At 40.7% G+C, this 17,606-nt stretch overlaps 1 protein-coding gene across 1 annotated transcript in view; it reads right to left on the bottom strand.

The window, feature by feature from the left end:
* The window catches only part of crybg1a (crystallin beta-gamma domain containing 1a), a 42,368-nt gene that overhangs the window by 9,789 nt on the left and 14,973 nt on the right, over positions 1-17,606 (bottom strand). Inside the window, exons 3-6 of the mRNA XM_029494291.1 lie at positions 12,013-12,166; positions 7,610-9,012; positions 5,234-6,324; positions 361-4,760 (exon numbers count right to left, since the gene is read on the bottom strand). Of these exons, the coding sequence (XP_029350151.1) occupies positions 361-4,760; positions 5,234-6,324; positions 7,610-9,012; positions 12,013-12,166 (7,048 nt within the window). The remainder of the gene's footprint in view (positions 1-360; positions 4,761-5,233; positions 6,325-7,609; positions 9,013-12,012; positions 12,167-17,606) is intronic.

Here is a 17,606-nt window from a genome sequence, read left to right as displayed (position 1 = left end):
TTACATTGCAACTCCCTGGGGCAGAATTTACTTTTTCCTAAAAAAAGGTCTTTTCATTGTGTGCATGTAAATACAAACTTGTTTTTGCATAGTTCTGCTCTATTAGCACGTTGATGCAAATATCTTTCCATGACATGAAACAAATTCCAGACAGAGGAAATGTTCCTTTCTCTTGTACTCACTTGCACATGATTCATCTCATTATTGCAACAACATCACAAAACAAAAGAACAGGATGTGGACCTCGAGCACACGTCACCATAGAGATGAGCTTGGAAATATCTGGGCTTTACATAAAAGCCTAACAGGTCACAAAACATTCATGTGTCAGGCTGTTATTCCCAGGACTTTTACACTTACCTTTGCCTTAGTAGTAGAAAGTCCATTTTCAGAAGACTGCTGGCTGTCCTTGGTGGTTGGAGGAAGTGTGGCAGGACCTTTCACATTCACAATATGTTCTCCTATTGATGCCAGCTCCATAACAGTGCTCTCCTCAGGGTTCTGTTTGATGTTACTTGTGTGTCTAGAGCCCTGGGAGGCCTCAGAATCTCCTTTGTCTGTCTTGAGGTATTTATCTAAATCATGTGGCAGCTTTACTGCTGAGAACATGGGCAGAGGAGGAGGAGAGGAGGAGCTAAGTGTTGACTCACTAACTGTGCCGTCACCAACACCCATGTGTGGGCCTTCATCTATACTCTTCATACCTTCCTTATCTGCTGCAGTCCCAGGCAGAGGTGAATTAACAGCACCCAGAGAGGGCAAGTCTTGTTGTTGTTTAGATGACAAAGAGCTATTTGAGGCAGAGCTAGTTTCCTCTTTGTTTTTCCTGGAGGAACTCAGGAGGCTGGAGAGAATGGATATCCTTCCCAATCTTGAAGTCGGCTTCCCAGCACCCTCTCTGTTGCTTTGTCCCTCTTCTTCCCCTGCTTCAGCTTGTCCGTTCCCTCCATCCTTTCCTTCCACCTCATCAAGTGAGATCTTGTTGTCTGTAGATGTAAGCAAGGTGCCATCCTGAGCACGTTTTCCTGGGGTCCGTCCTTTCCTATTGGCTGCTTTCTGTTTTATCACCATAGCTGGTGAAGGATCCCGAAAGCTTATTCCATTTTTCCTTAAGCCAAACTGGAACTCCTCAGGATCAAACGTCTTCTCAAAATGATCCTCCTTGATGGCCGGCATGGCAAAAGGTGGAGAAGGGGACTTTTTACGAATGTGCTTCTTTGGAGGCAGTGAGAAAGGCATTCCACCCTTCTTAATGCTCCTGATAAAGTCATCAATGTCATCAGCCTCCAAAGATTCATCCTCGCTGGCTGATGCATCCAGTCTTTTTTTGTGCTCCTTCCTCTGCTTTTGACGATGTTCCACATCCAGCCAGCTAGATGGAGATTCCTTCTTTGGCTGAAGAGGTGGAGTGAATGGTTTCTCTGCCGCAGAAAGAAACAAACTGTCATTGAGCGTTAGCTTTTTCTGTTGTGGATCACTGATGACCTCTCTTGAAGTCGGCAAGACTTTTATTCTTCCTTCTTCGTTCTTCTGAGTGTCTAAAATGACAACGGATGTGTCCTTCTGTTCTCCACCAACCTTTTTATGCGATGGATCTTTTACAGGAATGGGGTCTGAATCTTTCTTCAGCTCAAGCTTTGTTTTGTTTATCTGCTGCTCTTCTTGCTTTGTTACTTCATTCAGACCTTGAACACATTCTATCAGGTTTTTCTGGTTCTGTATCTTATCCACCTCACTGTCTAAATTTTCAGTTGCGGAAGCATGTGATTCTTTGCTACTGTCTATCTTTGCTTTGGGATCTGTGGCTTGATGAGTGCTTTTTTCTGCGATCTTCATTTCCATGTGCTCACTGGCAGTTGAGGGCTTGTGTTTTGGGGCAGCAGTCATAATTCCAGCCTCATTCACCAGTTTCTTCACAGATAAATTCGTTGTTTCAGTCTCGTCTTTTGCTGCCCCAGTACTCAGAACTTTCGTGCTTTCAATATTTAGTTCTTGATTTTGGCTTTCTGGCACGTTTTCTGTTTTTGCCCTCTCTGTTTCTGTCAAATCATCTTTCTCTTGCTCTTTAAAGTCACCATTTTGGCCTCCAACAAGTTTGGTCATCTGGATTTGTTGTTTGCTTACTTTACCTTTGGCTCTCACTTTTGGTGTCTCAGTCAAACTCTTTACGGATGAATCCTTGGTTTCAGTCTTTTCTTTGGTATCTGTTTTTACATTTTCATTCTGAATTGTCTTCTCCAATTCTGGAGCTGGTTCCAACTCTCGATCAACCTTTGCGTGTTTGGATTCTATTATTTTCCTCTTCTCTTTGTTTTCCAGGGTCTTAATTTTGCCTCTATCAAGCAAAGGCTTCTGGTCCTTAACAGCAGCCTCAACATCAGTCTGACTTACTGACTTCTCTGAATATGAATCTGCAATTTCAGTCTTTTCTTTGGTACGTTCAGAGTTGAGTTCATGAATTGAGTTAGTGTCTCCATCTTGGATTTCTGTTCTCTTCTTGTCAACACTTACTTTCACTGGTTCCTGATCCAACTCTAGATTTGGACATTTGGATTCTGTCAAACTGTTTGTATTTGGTTTTGTGACGTCCTCATTGCCTCCAACAATTATAAGCGTCTTGTATTGTTGTGTGCTAACTTCACTGTCAGCACTTGCAGCTACACTCTCATCCACTGAAGTCTCCACTGATGAATTCTTTGTTTGACTTCCTTCAGTGCTTATTGTTAAAAGCTCTTCAGTTGTATCCATATCTGCCTTTTTCTTCAGAATTTTTTCGGTTCCAATTTTTGATTCTAGGTTAGCATTTGGAGAGTTGGCATTTGCAGATCTCTCAGCATTGCCATTGGTCTTTTTAATTCCTTCAACAAAGTCCTTGTTGTATTCAGCAGTTTTATCTGGTAAACTCCTCTTTTCTGTCTTACCAACAGCTTCCTGAATGTTGGTACTCCTGGATGGAGTTTGGAAGTCCTTAACATCTTTAGCCAGTTTGTCTTCCACATTGGTGTTGTTATTCTTCTCCTCTTCTTTGGTTTGGAGTAGTTTGGACTTTTCATTTTTCACTTTTGATGCCATCATCTGCTGCTCTGCTTGCTGTGTTCCTTGACTATCACTCTTTGCATTTTCTTTCAAAAGGATCTCACGTTCACATTTTGTACCAGTGATAGTATCTGTAGGTTTATGAATTACCACTCTCTCTGGTTTTGTCCTCTTCTGTTCCATGGCATCTGTAACTATTGTCTGTGGTCCCTCCTTTGAGTCAGGCTGTAAACATTTGTCTTCAAATAATTGACTGTACGGCTTCTCTTGTTTTGTGATCTCTTTCCCTGCTTCATCCTCGCTGGCTGCTGTGCCCTTTAGCTCCTCTCTGCGACTGCTCTGTGAGTCAGTACTTTCCACTGCTGCGTCATTCAGCCTTTCATTTGGTTTTGAGTCTTTCTGTCTTTCAAACTCACCAGCCAGTAAAAGAGGCTCTTTGTCCAGCTTATTTTCAACATTCTTGGGTAATTCACAAACAGTCATGGTCTCTGTTTGAACGTCCAAAGCCTCTGGTGGTTTCCTGCCAACCTCCTCTTTACTTTTCTCCTGCACCTCAACATTTTTCACTGAATTTGGGGAGGGCAATCTATTATTTTCATTTGTGGTTTTATCTTTAAATAACTCTTTTTCCTTCTGCTGCTCTGTATTGGCAACGTTAGTATCAATTGAAACAGTGGAATTTGCAGAATTCACATCTTTTGGCCCTGCATCTTGCTTGTTCAGTTTAGTTTTAGTGGTAACCTGATCTTTAGCAATGACAGTTAGGGCTCCAAGGGAAGCATTATCAGGTGTAACACCTTCCTCATCAGAGGGGGTCATTATGTCACAGTGTGTGCTGTCACCCACAGCTGGTTTGGCTGACATATCAGTTATATACTCATGAGTTGGTGTTGTTTGCGGAAGCAGCACTGCAGAGTTTAGGTCCTTTTCCTGGATTATATCTGTTTTTTTCTTACTAGCTATCTGGGTTTTCTCAAGAATCTCTACTTTTACTTCTTCTAATGAAGCTTCTAGTGTATGCTGTTCTTGTGTGGTAGTATTACTTTTTATGTCAGAAACATTTTCAGGTGAAGACACTATTTGTGCTTGTTGTTCAGCTTCGTGTTGTCTTGCCTGTCCATCTGTTTCAGTGACTGTTAAATGAGCTAGGCTTCCTTTCACAGCCTCACTGCTTAACTGCGATAACTTAGATACTGGATCTATTAATGGTGTAACGTCTTCCTGAGCGTTTGATTTGATGGTTTCATCATTGTTCTCTTTTGGCACCATTTTTGAAGTCTCACAAATAGTTATAGTCTCTGAGGCATTTGTCTCTTTTTCTTCCAGTTTGATTTCACTAGTGCTGGCCTGTCTGTCTGTGGGTTTCATAACCTGTTCTTCCTTCCGCTCCTCCACTTTATCATCGGCTACTTTGTCAGTGTTCACAATGGACTCCTGTGTGAATGTAGATGTGTTTGCTGACATCTCAGTTGGGGACTGAGGTTTCCTTAATTTAACTTTGCTGGAGTTTCTCGGACTGCGGGTAGGAAGCTTGCTTGCAGATAGTAAGGGATCAAGGAAATCCTTTACTGGACTCTTCTGGATCTGTTTCGAGGGCCTTGATGACGTAGCTCTCTCTTGCTTGGTGGGAGGTGTAGAGACAGATGAGGTGGGAGTGTCATTCTCTTCATGGCTAATGCTTCTTTGAAGGTCTTGTTTGGTTGGCCTTGCTGGGAGGATGCCACCTGCTTGAAACACATATACAATTTATAGGGGCCTCTATGGAACCTTTAAAGGAACAATTCAGCATTTGGAGAAATAAGTAAATTTGCAAGACTTACACAAAAATATTGTATTGTCAGACTACCCTATTGCTTGAGCAGATTTTCGTAGAAGAAATTAATTGATACTAATGCAAGAGTGTGTTATTTCGCAGCTTTGGTGGGCCTGGTAGGTGGATATTTGTGTATTTTATTGAGTTATTGAATAAAATTTCTTGTCATCAATTCTCAGCAAGTGTATTTCGCAAAAAGTCAAAGTATTGCTATAAAACATTAACAATTTTTAATCCTCGTATTAGACTGTAGTAGTGTAGTGGACATTGTGGACTCACTGCAACAGATGTGATTTAAACGACAGTTTAAATAGAACTGGAACTGAGAGACTAACTGTCTTTCAGTGAGTTTACGACAGAGAAGGCGTAATCATACTGTCTTACCTTTGCTGGGACTCTCAGAGAGTGGTAAAGGCATGTCAGTACCAGGTCTCTCTCCAGGAGGTAATTTCTGCTGGTCTGGACTCTTCTTAGGTTTGTCTGAGTCTGTTTGAACGGAGGACTTTTTTTTATAGCTGGCTTTTGCAATGTCATCATTCTTCTTTTTTGTTGGCGATGAAATGGGCAAGCGAGTCTTTGGTGCCAAGGAGGCATTATTGTCCAGATTTTTCTGTCGCTGTTTCTTGACATTCAGACTTTCCCTGTCAAGTCCATGAGCTTCTTTAACATTACGCTCCCTATAATCTTTCTCCATGCCATTTACCAGACTGAGTGAGTCAGTGTCCTCATCTGACTTTTCTTTAATAAGCTTTAGTCCTTTCCTGTATGTGGTTTTTGTTGGAGAAGTGTCTCCTGAGGCAGATTTATCCCCTTTAGCTTCCTCAGAACTTGGTTTCCTGCCAGTTTTAGGTGCAATGACTGGAGATTTCAAAGATTCTTTGGTTCTAGGTGGCTTTTGCAGTTTGGAAGCAGCTGCCAAGATGTCAATGGTCAAGGTTTTATCTGGAGTCACTGGTGATTTCACTTCACCATCTGAGGATGACCTTTTAGGGATTTTAGACTTTGAACTTGTTGCACTTGTGGAAACACCAGCACTATGGTCTTTTAATGTTGGTAACATGGAAGCTGGTTTCTCAGCTCTCTGCTCCCACTCACAATCACTAGGAGCTCCCACCTTTGTGCTATCTGTGGAGCCCTTTGCCTTTGTTGTGGCATTTCTGGCCCTGCCTCCAGATGCAGGGGATGGGCTCTTTGCTCCAATTGCTGTGGTATGCTGACTTTCTGTTGTTGCTGCCTTCGGGCCTTGTTTGGGGGGGCTATCCTGGTTGGATTCTTGGCTTCTTACGCCTAACTTAAACACTTGTGAATTTGCTTTGTACATATCTGAGGTATCATCAAAATCTGAGTCTGTTTTATCTTTGACTAGAAGTGCAGCAGTACTTGTGTCACACAGTGTAGTCTCATCTGTTGAAGTGAATGGCTCAAGGTTAGCGTCTTTGAGTTCTGCATAGTTGTTGCTTTGGAGGTTTGGCAGCCTGTTATGAGAGAGAGGCAGAGGGAGAGAGGGAAGATTTTACCCTTAATACCACATGGTCCTCAAATTCAAAACAACCAGTAATTATTTACATTTAATCATGCTTTGGACTTATACTCTACCCATCTTTTCCATTTTATACTCCACTCCTACATCACTACAGCTACGTCATTTAATTTATACATTAGGTTTACAGATGCTAATTACTCAGTCCACTATTTAAGATATAAAACGTGTGACGTGCAAAATAGATACATTTAGTTACAATACTTGAAAGCATAAGCATAATAACTCTGGTCTTTTTTCTTAAGTAAAGCTTAGGCCTTTTACTAGACATTAAGGTATGTTTATGGCGCAGTAATGCTACTTTGACAACATATATTCTTGGTTGTGGGTTTATTTGCTTTCTGGTAGACAAAAATAGTTTAGTTTAGTTTAGTACTATAGCCTGGATGTAGGCTGAAAAAAGAAGTTAGTATTTCTGAAAATATTCCTTTATACTGTTTTATTGTTAGGTTTTTGGTTACCTAAAAGAGAGTTTTAACTTGAGACTTGTCAAGGACAGTAGGCAAACTATAGTTCGATAACTAAACTTCAGTTATGTTTGACATTCGCACTGCAGTGGTTCTGAGACCATACATTTTTCCCGTGTTCAGGTATTTTTCCAAGTATGTCCGTTTATAGCATGGAGTAACTCAGAAAAGCACAGGGTTTTACCATGGTCACACCACTATTTATTTATTTTTTCTTCTCAGAGCAGAAGGCTGTCTGTACATATATAACCATATGTATGCAAACAGAGGTGTGCATGCAGTAGTCATCAGTTGTCTATCAGGTTCTGTAATGACTAACTTACTCTGGTCCTGAATATACACAATAGGAAAACAGCAAAGGTGACCTTCATTTCAAATGCAAAATGTAAATAATTTTCAAGAATTCTAAATGTAATGTGCAGTGTTTAAAAAAAAAGATGTCAGTGGTTTTGTATGATTAGAAGGACTGCATATAAATATTTCAGAACATAAGCCCGAGTTCAGTTTGTATTGTTCTCATCTGTTATAATGGAGCATGGGAACTGCGAGCTCAGGTTGCATGTCAGCTTAGCTCTAGCCCTGCTCTCTGCCTCCGACAGGATCAAAGGAGCTATTAAACAATAACTGCAGAGAATTCAAACCAGGCTGATTAGAATAGAAGGTCTAACCCTCTTTAGCTTGTCTGCCTTCTGTTCTTCATGGGAACAAAAGGAAAATAATAATTACAGAACATTTGAACAGATTGATACTCACGGTTTCTCTAGTGTTATGTCTGAAATCTTGGAAGTTGACTCTCTGCCGCACTCCTCCTCTGTTGCTTTGTCCCTGTGTAAACTGGGCTCAGGGCTAACACACACCTTGTGGGCATAAACCTTGTGTTGGGAAGGCAGATTCACAGTCTTGCGCGTCACACGAATGTCTCTCAGTCTGCGCTTCTCTTGAAGGGGACTTTGCCTTGCGTCTGTGCCAGGCTCAGGCTCCTCTGGCTGCCGTGAGATTGTTTGGAACTCCCCTGTAGTTAGCGTCAAGGAGATTGCTGAGTCTGGCAAGCTGCCACTGGGCGGCAAAATCTCTGACAGGCCCGAGGGGCCATCTGGAGTGGCCTGAATGTTGTCGTCGTCTTCTGGAATTACTGTGACAGGTATAGCCAGCACGGGAGGTGAGTCTGATCTGTAGCCCTCCTCCTCTTTTGTTATTTCCCTCTCATTCTCCCCCTCCCACTCCCCTTCCACCTCCTCCTCTCCCAGGTGTGTTTCCACCCATATGGCTTTGTGGAGTTGGACAGGAGAATCCTCTCTGGGTATTTCCTCTCTTCCAGGTGAGGGGCTACATGCCATGTCTGCAGTTTCCCTAGATAGTATCTGAGGCCTCCTCCTGGTTCTTGACTTTTTCATATTTCTGTCTGGAGTGTTTTCACCTTCTCCTTGAGTTGTGATGAGGTGTGACGTGGATGACTGAGAGTCTAATGTTATTCCTGTTAGGGCAGTACTGTGCCCCTTCTCTCCAACTTTCACAAACGTTTTCTTTGTCGCTAAACTTATAGAAGTTAAGTTAGGAGACTTTGGAGCTTCTGCCATCATGGAAAGGGGGATTTTCAATGGCGCTGAAAGGGTGGTCAGTGCGACTGGGCAGGCCTCATTAGAACCCTCTGTGTTCTTCAGGATGCTTCCTTCTAAATGAGCCTGCAGCCTCTTGCTTACTTCCTCCACCACAGACTCTGTAAAACCTAATTCTGAACTCAGATCAGTTGTAGGAGCAAGGCCTGTGGTGGTAGGAGTTACATTCCCAGAATCCCCTTCACCAGTCGTGCTCGCCCCGCACACCATCACCTCTTTTACGCTATTTCGGCCACTGCTGTCACTGTTTGCAAATGGGACCTCAGCTTCACCTTGCACAAGAGAACCCGTGCTTGAGGCATTGAGGCTATCGCCACACCAGGCCCCTGCTCCAGTCTCTCCATCACGCATACCCACGAACAAGCTGTCCTCTTGGGAAGAAGTTGGAGTCTTCATCTTTTCCTCCCACGGAGACAAGGGGGATGCCGGACAGCTCGCATCAGTGGAGGCATCTGAATACTGTCTGCTCTTACTCTTCTTTCTCTTGGTGTTGAAGAAGCTGCTGAGGCGATCAAACATTCCCTTCTTCTCTTCTGAGTTCTGAAAAACAATGAGCAGGAAGCAGAGAGACAGACAGAAAAAAAATGAGGAAACACAGAAATAGCTGACACACCTTTAGTCTCTGGCTTTGCCATTAAAATGAAAAAGAAAATAGACAACAAGAAAATGTAGGAGAGATGTGAAGCCAAAGCTAAGAGAAAAAGAGAGCGTATTGCACTATTCCTTTGTTGAGCTGAGAATCAATACCCAAACTATCATGTTAATCATGTTAAGATATCTCTAGGTTGGACACAGTCTTGAATTCAGGAGGAAGTCAATAAATTACCTGCACTCTCATAACAAAAAAACTTAAAAAGGAAATAAATGTATGTTCTTTGAGTTTCCATTTTTTTAAATAAGGATTTGAGGCAACAAAACAAACCACTGCTTAAGCAATCAGGTTATGACTGACTAGTCGGCTTTGATGCTTAGATCAAGGGTCGCTTATTCTTACTCGCTAACAACTTCACATAAACAATAAAAAGGTAAATGGCACAGATCAGACATAGACTTGAAAAGAGACTATAGCTCCTGCATTATTTACAGAGAGTACAGTGTGAAATGGCAGCAGGGACTTTAACATACACATCTTAGTATGTCCATGAGACTTTGAACAGGGTTGATATCACAACCAGGAAGCCCCTGAAACGGAGTAGAAAACAGCAGACTAACAAAACGTGGCTCAGCGTAATCACAGTATGAACAGCACATGTTCAGGCAAGAAGCAAGAACCACAGTGTCAAAGACAACAGCTTCCTACCATCAGAAGTTCCTCAAGTCAAACCTGTAGAATTCCCTCAAAGTTTGGTGTCTGATGTAGGTTTAAGTTGCCAAAATTGCAAACAAAAGAAGAGGAATGTTTCTTCTTCAAAGCATAAGGGTCCTCCAAATGAACCTCAGAAAAGAAAAGTGTTGGTAAAATTAAACATAAAAGCCAGTGTCCTACTTCAGTAGATGACATTAAGGTCTATAATGAGCTGCCAAGTTGCTTCCAGTGTCCCAACTCTGAACAAAGTGATTTGAGGGCATGGCCATTTGCATCACAGCAACAGTGTGGAGGGAAAAAATATTGTGAAAGACTGTTCACATGGCAAACACGCAAGAGAAATTCACAAGCCCGTCAAATTCAAAGGGTGTGGATAGGCCTGCTGGAGAAAGCCCCACCCTTCCTAATTCAAACGCAAATTAAAAGGACACCTGTTATCTGTTGGGTCTTTATTTAAGAAGATTAGTCAGGAGTACCCCTTTAAACTTATCTTTAGATAGGGACTATACAGTGACATGTGTTAAAACATGTGAGAGTTAGATAGAGTTCTTTCGGTCCAGCAATTATCTGTCAGCTCACGCTGTAGATGTGTCACTGAGCAAATGGCAGGTAAGAACAACCTGTGGGCAGGCATTACCACTTCATGTCTAAACAAAATTATTCCAGAGACATAATTGAATATTCTTGCTTAGAAGCTGAAATGTGTTTAATATATGGTTAAATTTGCCACACGGTACCTCAAGGTTCTTTGACGCATTCACAAAGACACTGTGGTGAAGCAGAGTATTTTAGCGTAAATGAAGTATCCTGTGTCCAGTGTAAGTTCAAGTCTTGACTCGTTTGTTAGCACAAAGCTCCTGCTGTAGTATTTTCCACTGAGCATTCTCCTTGTATTTACCCAAAGCAGTGACAAATGTCAGGCAGGAGGAGACAGAGCACCATATCTGTTTGGATTTTGACCCACTTCCTTATCTCTTACTCTTAGCTCTGTTTCATTCCATGATCTCAGTAGATGATAATAATAACTGCAAACAAAGAAACAGTGACGTTGACCTTAATTACAGTTAAATACTGCAGAGCAATTGATCTTTCAGCCTGTCTTTCAAAAAATAAAGCTAATTTGAAGCTAATCAGTTATTTCGTCTGTTAACTTGTTGCTGGTCCAATCTTATGGATAGATAAACCTTAATATACTTTACTTGAAATGCTGAAAACTTCTAATATAAAACACATGAAAAAGCTCTGATGTTTCTTTTGAAAACCTCCCACAGACCTCCCACTAACCCTAACCCAAATATCACAGAGAGCAGGTTTGACAGGTTTGAATCAATGGAAAGTATCCCAGAGACAATGGGATCCCATAGCACCAGGCAGTAAAGAGGAACCACATTTTTACAGCCAAGAAATGTATTATCCCAGATACCTGAGGCAGGCTACTCAGTTAGTGAGCAATTACTGCTGTCCCCTGCAGGCAGATATGAGTGAAAACACTGAAGATTCTGATGTCATATAGCTGTTAACAGAATAAATGAACACCAATGGGAGCATTATAATAAACAGAGGCATAAAAAGTGCAAGAGACCAGAGCAGCCCAAGAAAACTAATTATACAATGTAGCACCTGAGCTAGATTTATAGCCATAGCTGTATTTAAAAAGTTCACAAAACCACCCACCGACCCACTTTCTTTAAACCCTGACCTAATTACTCTTTCTGTCCTAGTTGCATTTATTCACTTATTACATTAATCAGAAAGACCCTATTAAGGCAGATAAAGTCCCTGTACCCCATAATCAATAGATTCAATAGACAAAAATGTGGCACGTTTACCATATCTATATAAATGCAGAGTTTCAAAGCATTTTCTGGAATGATTTACCTGTAGTGTGAATGGAAATACAAACTGGAGAATAAACCAGATTTTTCTTTTTTTTTAACTTTCAACTCTTAACTTATGATTGCTATTGCATGAAGTTTACCATTACTGGTTGAAGTAAAGACATTTAAAACTGTTTCTTCAATTCTCTTCAATAGCACATCTTACATTTTGATGTTACTCAGAAAGGTAACAGCTGTTTATGAATTCCAGTGAGGTGAAAAGTGTATTTGTTGCTGAGAAGTAGTGGAGCATAAACAAGCAAAAATTTTTTTACAAGTAAAAGTAAATAAATATGTCACATCTTCTGACTTCAGTCCAACTGTGACGGGAAATGTAAAAATGTCATTAAAACCAACCTTGGAAGGTGAAGTAGGGAATTTGAAGGATAAAGCAGGACTGTTTGGCTGAGTCATATCGAAGCTGAATGTGGAAGTGGACTCAGAATCTAAGTCCCAGCCCGATTCAGTCCGGAAACTGCACTCTGTGGAAACGCTCATCTGGTCATAGCTCCTGGTAGACAGAGGCAGGAAACACAGAGAGAGAGGGAAAGAGGGGTGGGGAGAGAGGGGAGGGGAGAGGGACAGACAGGATGCAATGTAATTAGCCTTTGTTTCAGCTCTCATTGTATAAAACTCATATTTTCATTGTGTTTTCATCGATCGCTGTCAATAATCCTGCTGATCTTGTTTTTGCATTTGAAATTAGAAGTTAAATAAAAAAACACTGAGGACGCATGTTTTCACCCAAATACCCATTAAAACACTACTTTATGGGCCCAGCTGCAACATGTGTTTCACTGTTGCTTTCGGCCAGACTTACATAATGTTAGTTATGAGCAATATAGTTTAAAACCCAGCCCTGACTCAGAGATTTCAAGGACTTGTTAGGTCATCTCTGATTGCTCATAAAGGTAGTGACATGTTTCATTCTGACTTTGCACTGAGTTAGAAAACAGCCAAAATGACACTTGACAGACAACATTCAAACCCCGGTGGTGAACCATGAACACTGAGCAATTAGAGGACCATTGAGGATTTTAGAGCATGTGTGAGGCATGAGGAGGTGTGTCTGTTTTTTTTTTTTTTTTTAGCTAGTAAGTTGCCTGAAGCATTTGCAGATGACTCCCAACCAGCCTTAAAAGCAAATAATCCTCTGGGAAATGAGGAGTTCAGGACAATGACAGGGTGACTGACAGCATTACTCCTCATCTAACAACACACGTGTATGCTTTGTGTGTTTTCATATGGCACAGTCTTAATACCATCCAACTGTGATGGTATTCTCATCCCAAAGTGAGACCTGTCCCAAGTGTCTCTGTTTGTACGCAGCATTGTATGCATGCTGCTTTATTGGAGATGTAGTAGAAAAGAACTTCAATCTGGTCCAGGGGACAGTCTGTCAAGATAGAACTACATTTTTTCAAGTATTTGAAAGGCGCCATGTCCTAAACCACTGTGCATTATTGTCTCCACCACAAGAGGGCAGAGCAAGACTGGCTGTGCACTGAGCCCAGGCAGGAAGTCACTTGAGTCAGTCATAACATCAATATTTTTTTAAATAGAAAAACACTAAATTGGTGACTGGTGTAACTGAGGAGTATAGAAATTGATGCCAGCACTTTACACGGGTTGTAGAAATGTAAAATAATTTGTGCATAGATAGGGAGAATGTATGAGATTGGAGAGTTTTTTATCTACTCTCAGAGGACTGGAAGAGAAGTAGAGCAGCAGATGTGGAGATGTTCGTACACATGAGCACACAGTTTGTATTTTACTGATGAAGCAAGACAAACAGATTTGTACTGCTCTGTGCTGCTGCTAATGTGAACTGTACATGCATTGTTGTGCTTCACAAATGAAGTTCCTAACTGACAAATCAAGTTATTTGAGGTTGAGACACACCAGCTCATTTAACACAGACTTAACTGACATTCAGGTAGATACACACTGTAATAAACCCACCATGACATCAACCATTGCTTTGTGCCGTTTTAACGTCTGCTGTTCACATTTTGTTTTTGTTTTGTGGACAAGAATAAACCAAATTTGGAGAAGGTGGAGCAGAAGGGGAGTGAGGGCTGATGATTGGGTGGCACAGTCATGATATGGTAGCCACGCCCTAATGCATCCCCTGCTTTGTGGTCTACTTTCCTCTGAATTGGCCCATCAATTAAAAACATCATGTTGTATTGAAGACTTGAACTAGAGACTTAGACTATAAACCTGTAAGGAAAATGTTTACGTAGACGTCAATATAATCAGACTTCTTTTTGTTCCTTGATGGTCATTAGATGGAATGAAAGTTTAAGGCTCTTCAGCAGTGGTTTCAATTTACAGATCCACAGTTTACATCCACTTTTATAACCAGTCTGTGTATTAAATACAGGGTTTATAACAGAATATATACATATACAAATATTCCATTCATAATGCGAAAACCTGACAGATGAGTAAAAAGAATATAAACTGGACATTTTCCCTAAAATGTGTCTCAACACCCCCCAGAAAAAACTAGCACAAACTTGTTTCTTTCAATCAAACATGGGTGCATGGGAATTAAAATGACTCCAGAGTGCAATCGTGCTGATACATGTACTTGGAAAGAGGCAGCAGTATTCTTGGCTTATAACTGGTGCATCAGGTCTTACAGTCCTGCCATAGATACCTTCAGCTTGTGAATTGATTCATAGGATGGAGCCAGATTGCACACAGTCATTGGCACCAGCACAATAGTAGATGGACATGTCCTGCAGCAATCATTCTGCCTCATGTATTCAGTAAGCGGTTCTGTCGCACCACAAATGTGCCTGATGCACTTGGAGAGGAGGGAGAATGTTAGTTTCACTAACTTTCACAATACTTAATGCCGGCTTCAAAAGAAAAAATTCTTTGATCATTTCAGTGAATGTAAAAAAACAGCTGTAATTTGTATATTTTTGGTATTTCTTTTATTGATGTACTATCCTTCTGCAGCATGACGTTTGATATACAGGTAAATTAAAAGGTGAGGTTTTAAGCCTCTGAATTCAGAGAAAAAGGAAAAAGGGACTAATGTATTCTTCAACCTTTGACCTCCAACACAACCTGCCATTTTTATTTTTGATGTGTCTGTCAAATATGGTTATAAGCCGAGATGCAGGTAACTAAGAGAGGAGTATGCAGCCTATATAACCCCTTACCTCATTATGAAGAAATCTGACGAGCTCTGACTTGTCTCAAACCTCTCTCTGTTACACGCATTCAAGGCACTACTGTGGTTGTGAACACATGGTTTATGAGATTTTAATTTGTAAATTAGCTCTTATGTCTTTGACACAGAAGCTCCTTCACAAGAACATATGAGGCTTAACAGATTATACAGTGTAGAATGAAACAATGAAGCTGATGCATTTAAAATCACTGTAGCTGGCCTGTTTGGTGGGCTTAGTAAACAGATCTACTGATCAAGTCAAGTGTCATTTTGCACTATGGAGCACTGCTGTTGTAATACTGAATAGCTACATTCTCAAAATGAGTGTCTTCCATAATGAATTGACACTTTCATGCTGCATTTGCGAAGCAATCAGCAACATTTTGTAAAGCAGCTGAAGTCAGAGTTTTAAATCTTGATCCTAATGTGTGTGACCATGGTGACATTAAATAAATATGAGTAGGCAATTTAGTTAGCATTGCTCACAATGGATTAATATGTCCAGGAAAAATGAATGGATATCAAGGTTGAAAAAATATAAAGTCAATGTTTGGGGTGCATTATCCGGCGGAAGGGTATGCCAAAACAATTTCATTGTGATCATTCCGGCAGATGTTGTAATTCAATATGAGTAAAAACACTTTTTTTAAACACATATAAAATTATGATGATGATGTTTTGTCGAGGCTTGTAGTATGCGTGTGTCATTCCTTGCATCTGGTGAATGTTAGCTATGTCAACTGTTCAACAGGAGTCTCAGTGGAACCAAGATTTATTTATTGTGCTCAATTTATTGTGTATTGTGACATATTTCACATTTATCGAAAGAAGTGAGGCACCCAGGCAGCTGCTCTGAATCCAGGCCAGGCCAGTAGAGACAACAAACAAACCTGGAGAACAGAATGCAGATAGCAAGAGAAAACTCCCCCTTTTCACTGGGCTCATTTAGCCAGAGAACTTGTTCCCTGAGACAAAAGTAAAAACTGCAGTCTCATACATGTTTACTGCATGTCAACCACATTAGCTATTACAGTACAGTGACATTTAGTACATGCACCAAACTTAATACACTATAAATTCTTGTGATTGTCATTAGATTAGCAACACCCTGACAGAACATGTTAGTGCTAACAGGAAAAGTTATCAAAACAAACACATCGTTGATTGTTCAGGAACAAACGGGCCAATAAAACAAACCTATTTCAAATTAAAAAAAAAAACAGCAGACCTTCATGGAGCCAATGAATAAACTTGGACAAGGGATGGAAAGGTTTCAACAAGTGACTCACTCTCTGTTGGGCATATGAGGGGTATAATGAGTCACTGGAGGCTGCTGATGGAGGATATCTAGTTTTATATAAGCATTCTAAAGACCCAAACCCTGGATTTGACCGCTGGACACAACAGGATCAGGCTGTCATAAAGACTGGACACGGCTGGGCTGCTGCCTGATCGAAGTTCTTGTTCCAGGGTCAAAATGCCACATCAAGAATCTCACAGCTGAGACTGCAGAAACTACAAACTCTGATTCTCTGGCTTTTAACTTCAGTTTCATGTTCCCAGCTATATTTATGTCCGAAACAAGTCTGACTTTATGGTGTGCATTAAATATAGTATTTTCAGAACTATACTTCATTTCTACTATACTGTATTTCAGAACAGAAGCTGAGGTGCATACATATATATATATATATATATATAGCACTGTGAATTGACTTCACACTCTGAATCAAAAACAGCCATTGTTTGTAAGACCTGTGGTGCATTTAGGAGTGCCTGAACAACTGCCGCAGGCTGAGTGCTTTCCAGATGCAGGGCGGGTCTGTAACAACCAGTAGGCTGCTGCCTTCTCCTTTGACCAATAACCAGTGTGTGTGTGTGTGTGTGTGGGGGGGGGGGGGTGGGGGGCAATGAAAATGGCAATGAAAATCAAGCCAGATTGTCTGTCTGTGTATGTGGATATGTTGAAGTGTTTTTCTCTGCCATGATGCATCTTTTCAAAAATTACAGCCAGTATTATCTTAGCAATATAGAGCTGAGTGCATGTCTGCTCCAATCTGCAGACATTGTTTTCAAAATGGTGAAAGTGCAATGTACCATTGTTGTTGTTTGTTGTTAGAAATACTCTCTGGAAAAGAGACATTTGTAATCTTACCACAAGTACACATGGAAGGTAATGATACAATTGCAGCTGATTATGCAAATGCATTTTCTTTAGAAGAGGAGAAAGAAAGCTTTATATAATCAAAACCTTTTGTTGGCTTCTAAATTTCTTTTTATGAAGGCTGAATTTCATATCCACTTTCAATTACTTTATTAGTATCGAGGCCCACTTCTGCTTGGAAAAAATATATATACTTGTCAAAAAACCTCCAAACTGTATATAACTAATATCCATTTACACCAAACCACTAAACTCTGACTGTCATCAACCCAGATGCGTAAAAGTTGGAGTATTTACTTTGCCCAATTATTGTTACGTGATTTCACTACACAATAGAATTTCCTCTTCCCTGCTACCATCAAGGTCTAAACAGGATTTGCAGTGCAGTGATGTGACATATTAATAACACCTTAATCGTTTCTGCGGAATAAGATACCTTCTCACAAATGAATAACAAATAATTTCCAAATTAACTCTTGCCTTCGGCGCCTTTTCTGCTTCATACAAAAACAAGAATGTGGCGTGGCAAGCAAGAGTACAACTTTTAGTCACAGACATTCATAGTACAACAGAATATTGGTTCCAAGAGTTGTCTCC

The sequence above is a fragment of the Echeneis naucrates genome, chromosome 22, assembly GCF_900963305.1.
Source record: "Echeneis naucrates chromosome 22, fEcheNa1.1, whole genome shotgun sequence".
Taxonomy (NCBI): domain Eukaryota; kingdom Metazoa; phylum Chordata; class Actinopteri; order Carangiformes; family Echeneidae; genus Echeneis; species Echeneis naucrates.
The sequence above is the reverse complement of the archived record's forward strand: the minus strand, read 5'-3'. Positions and strand labels throughout refer to the sequence as shown.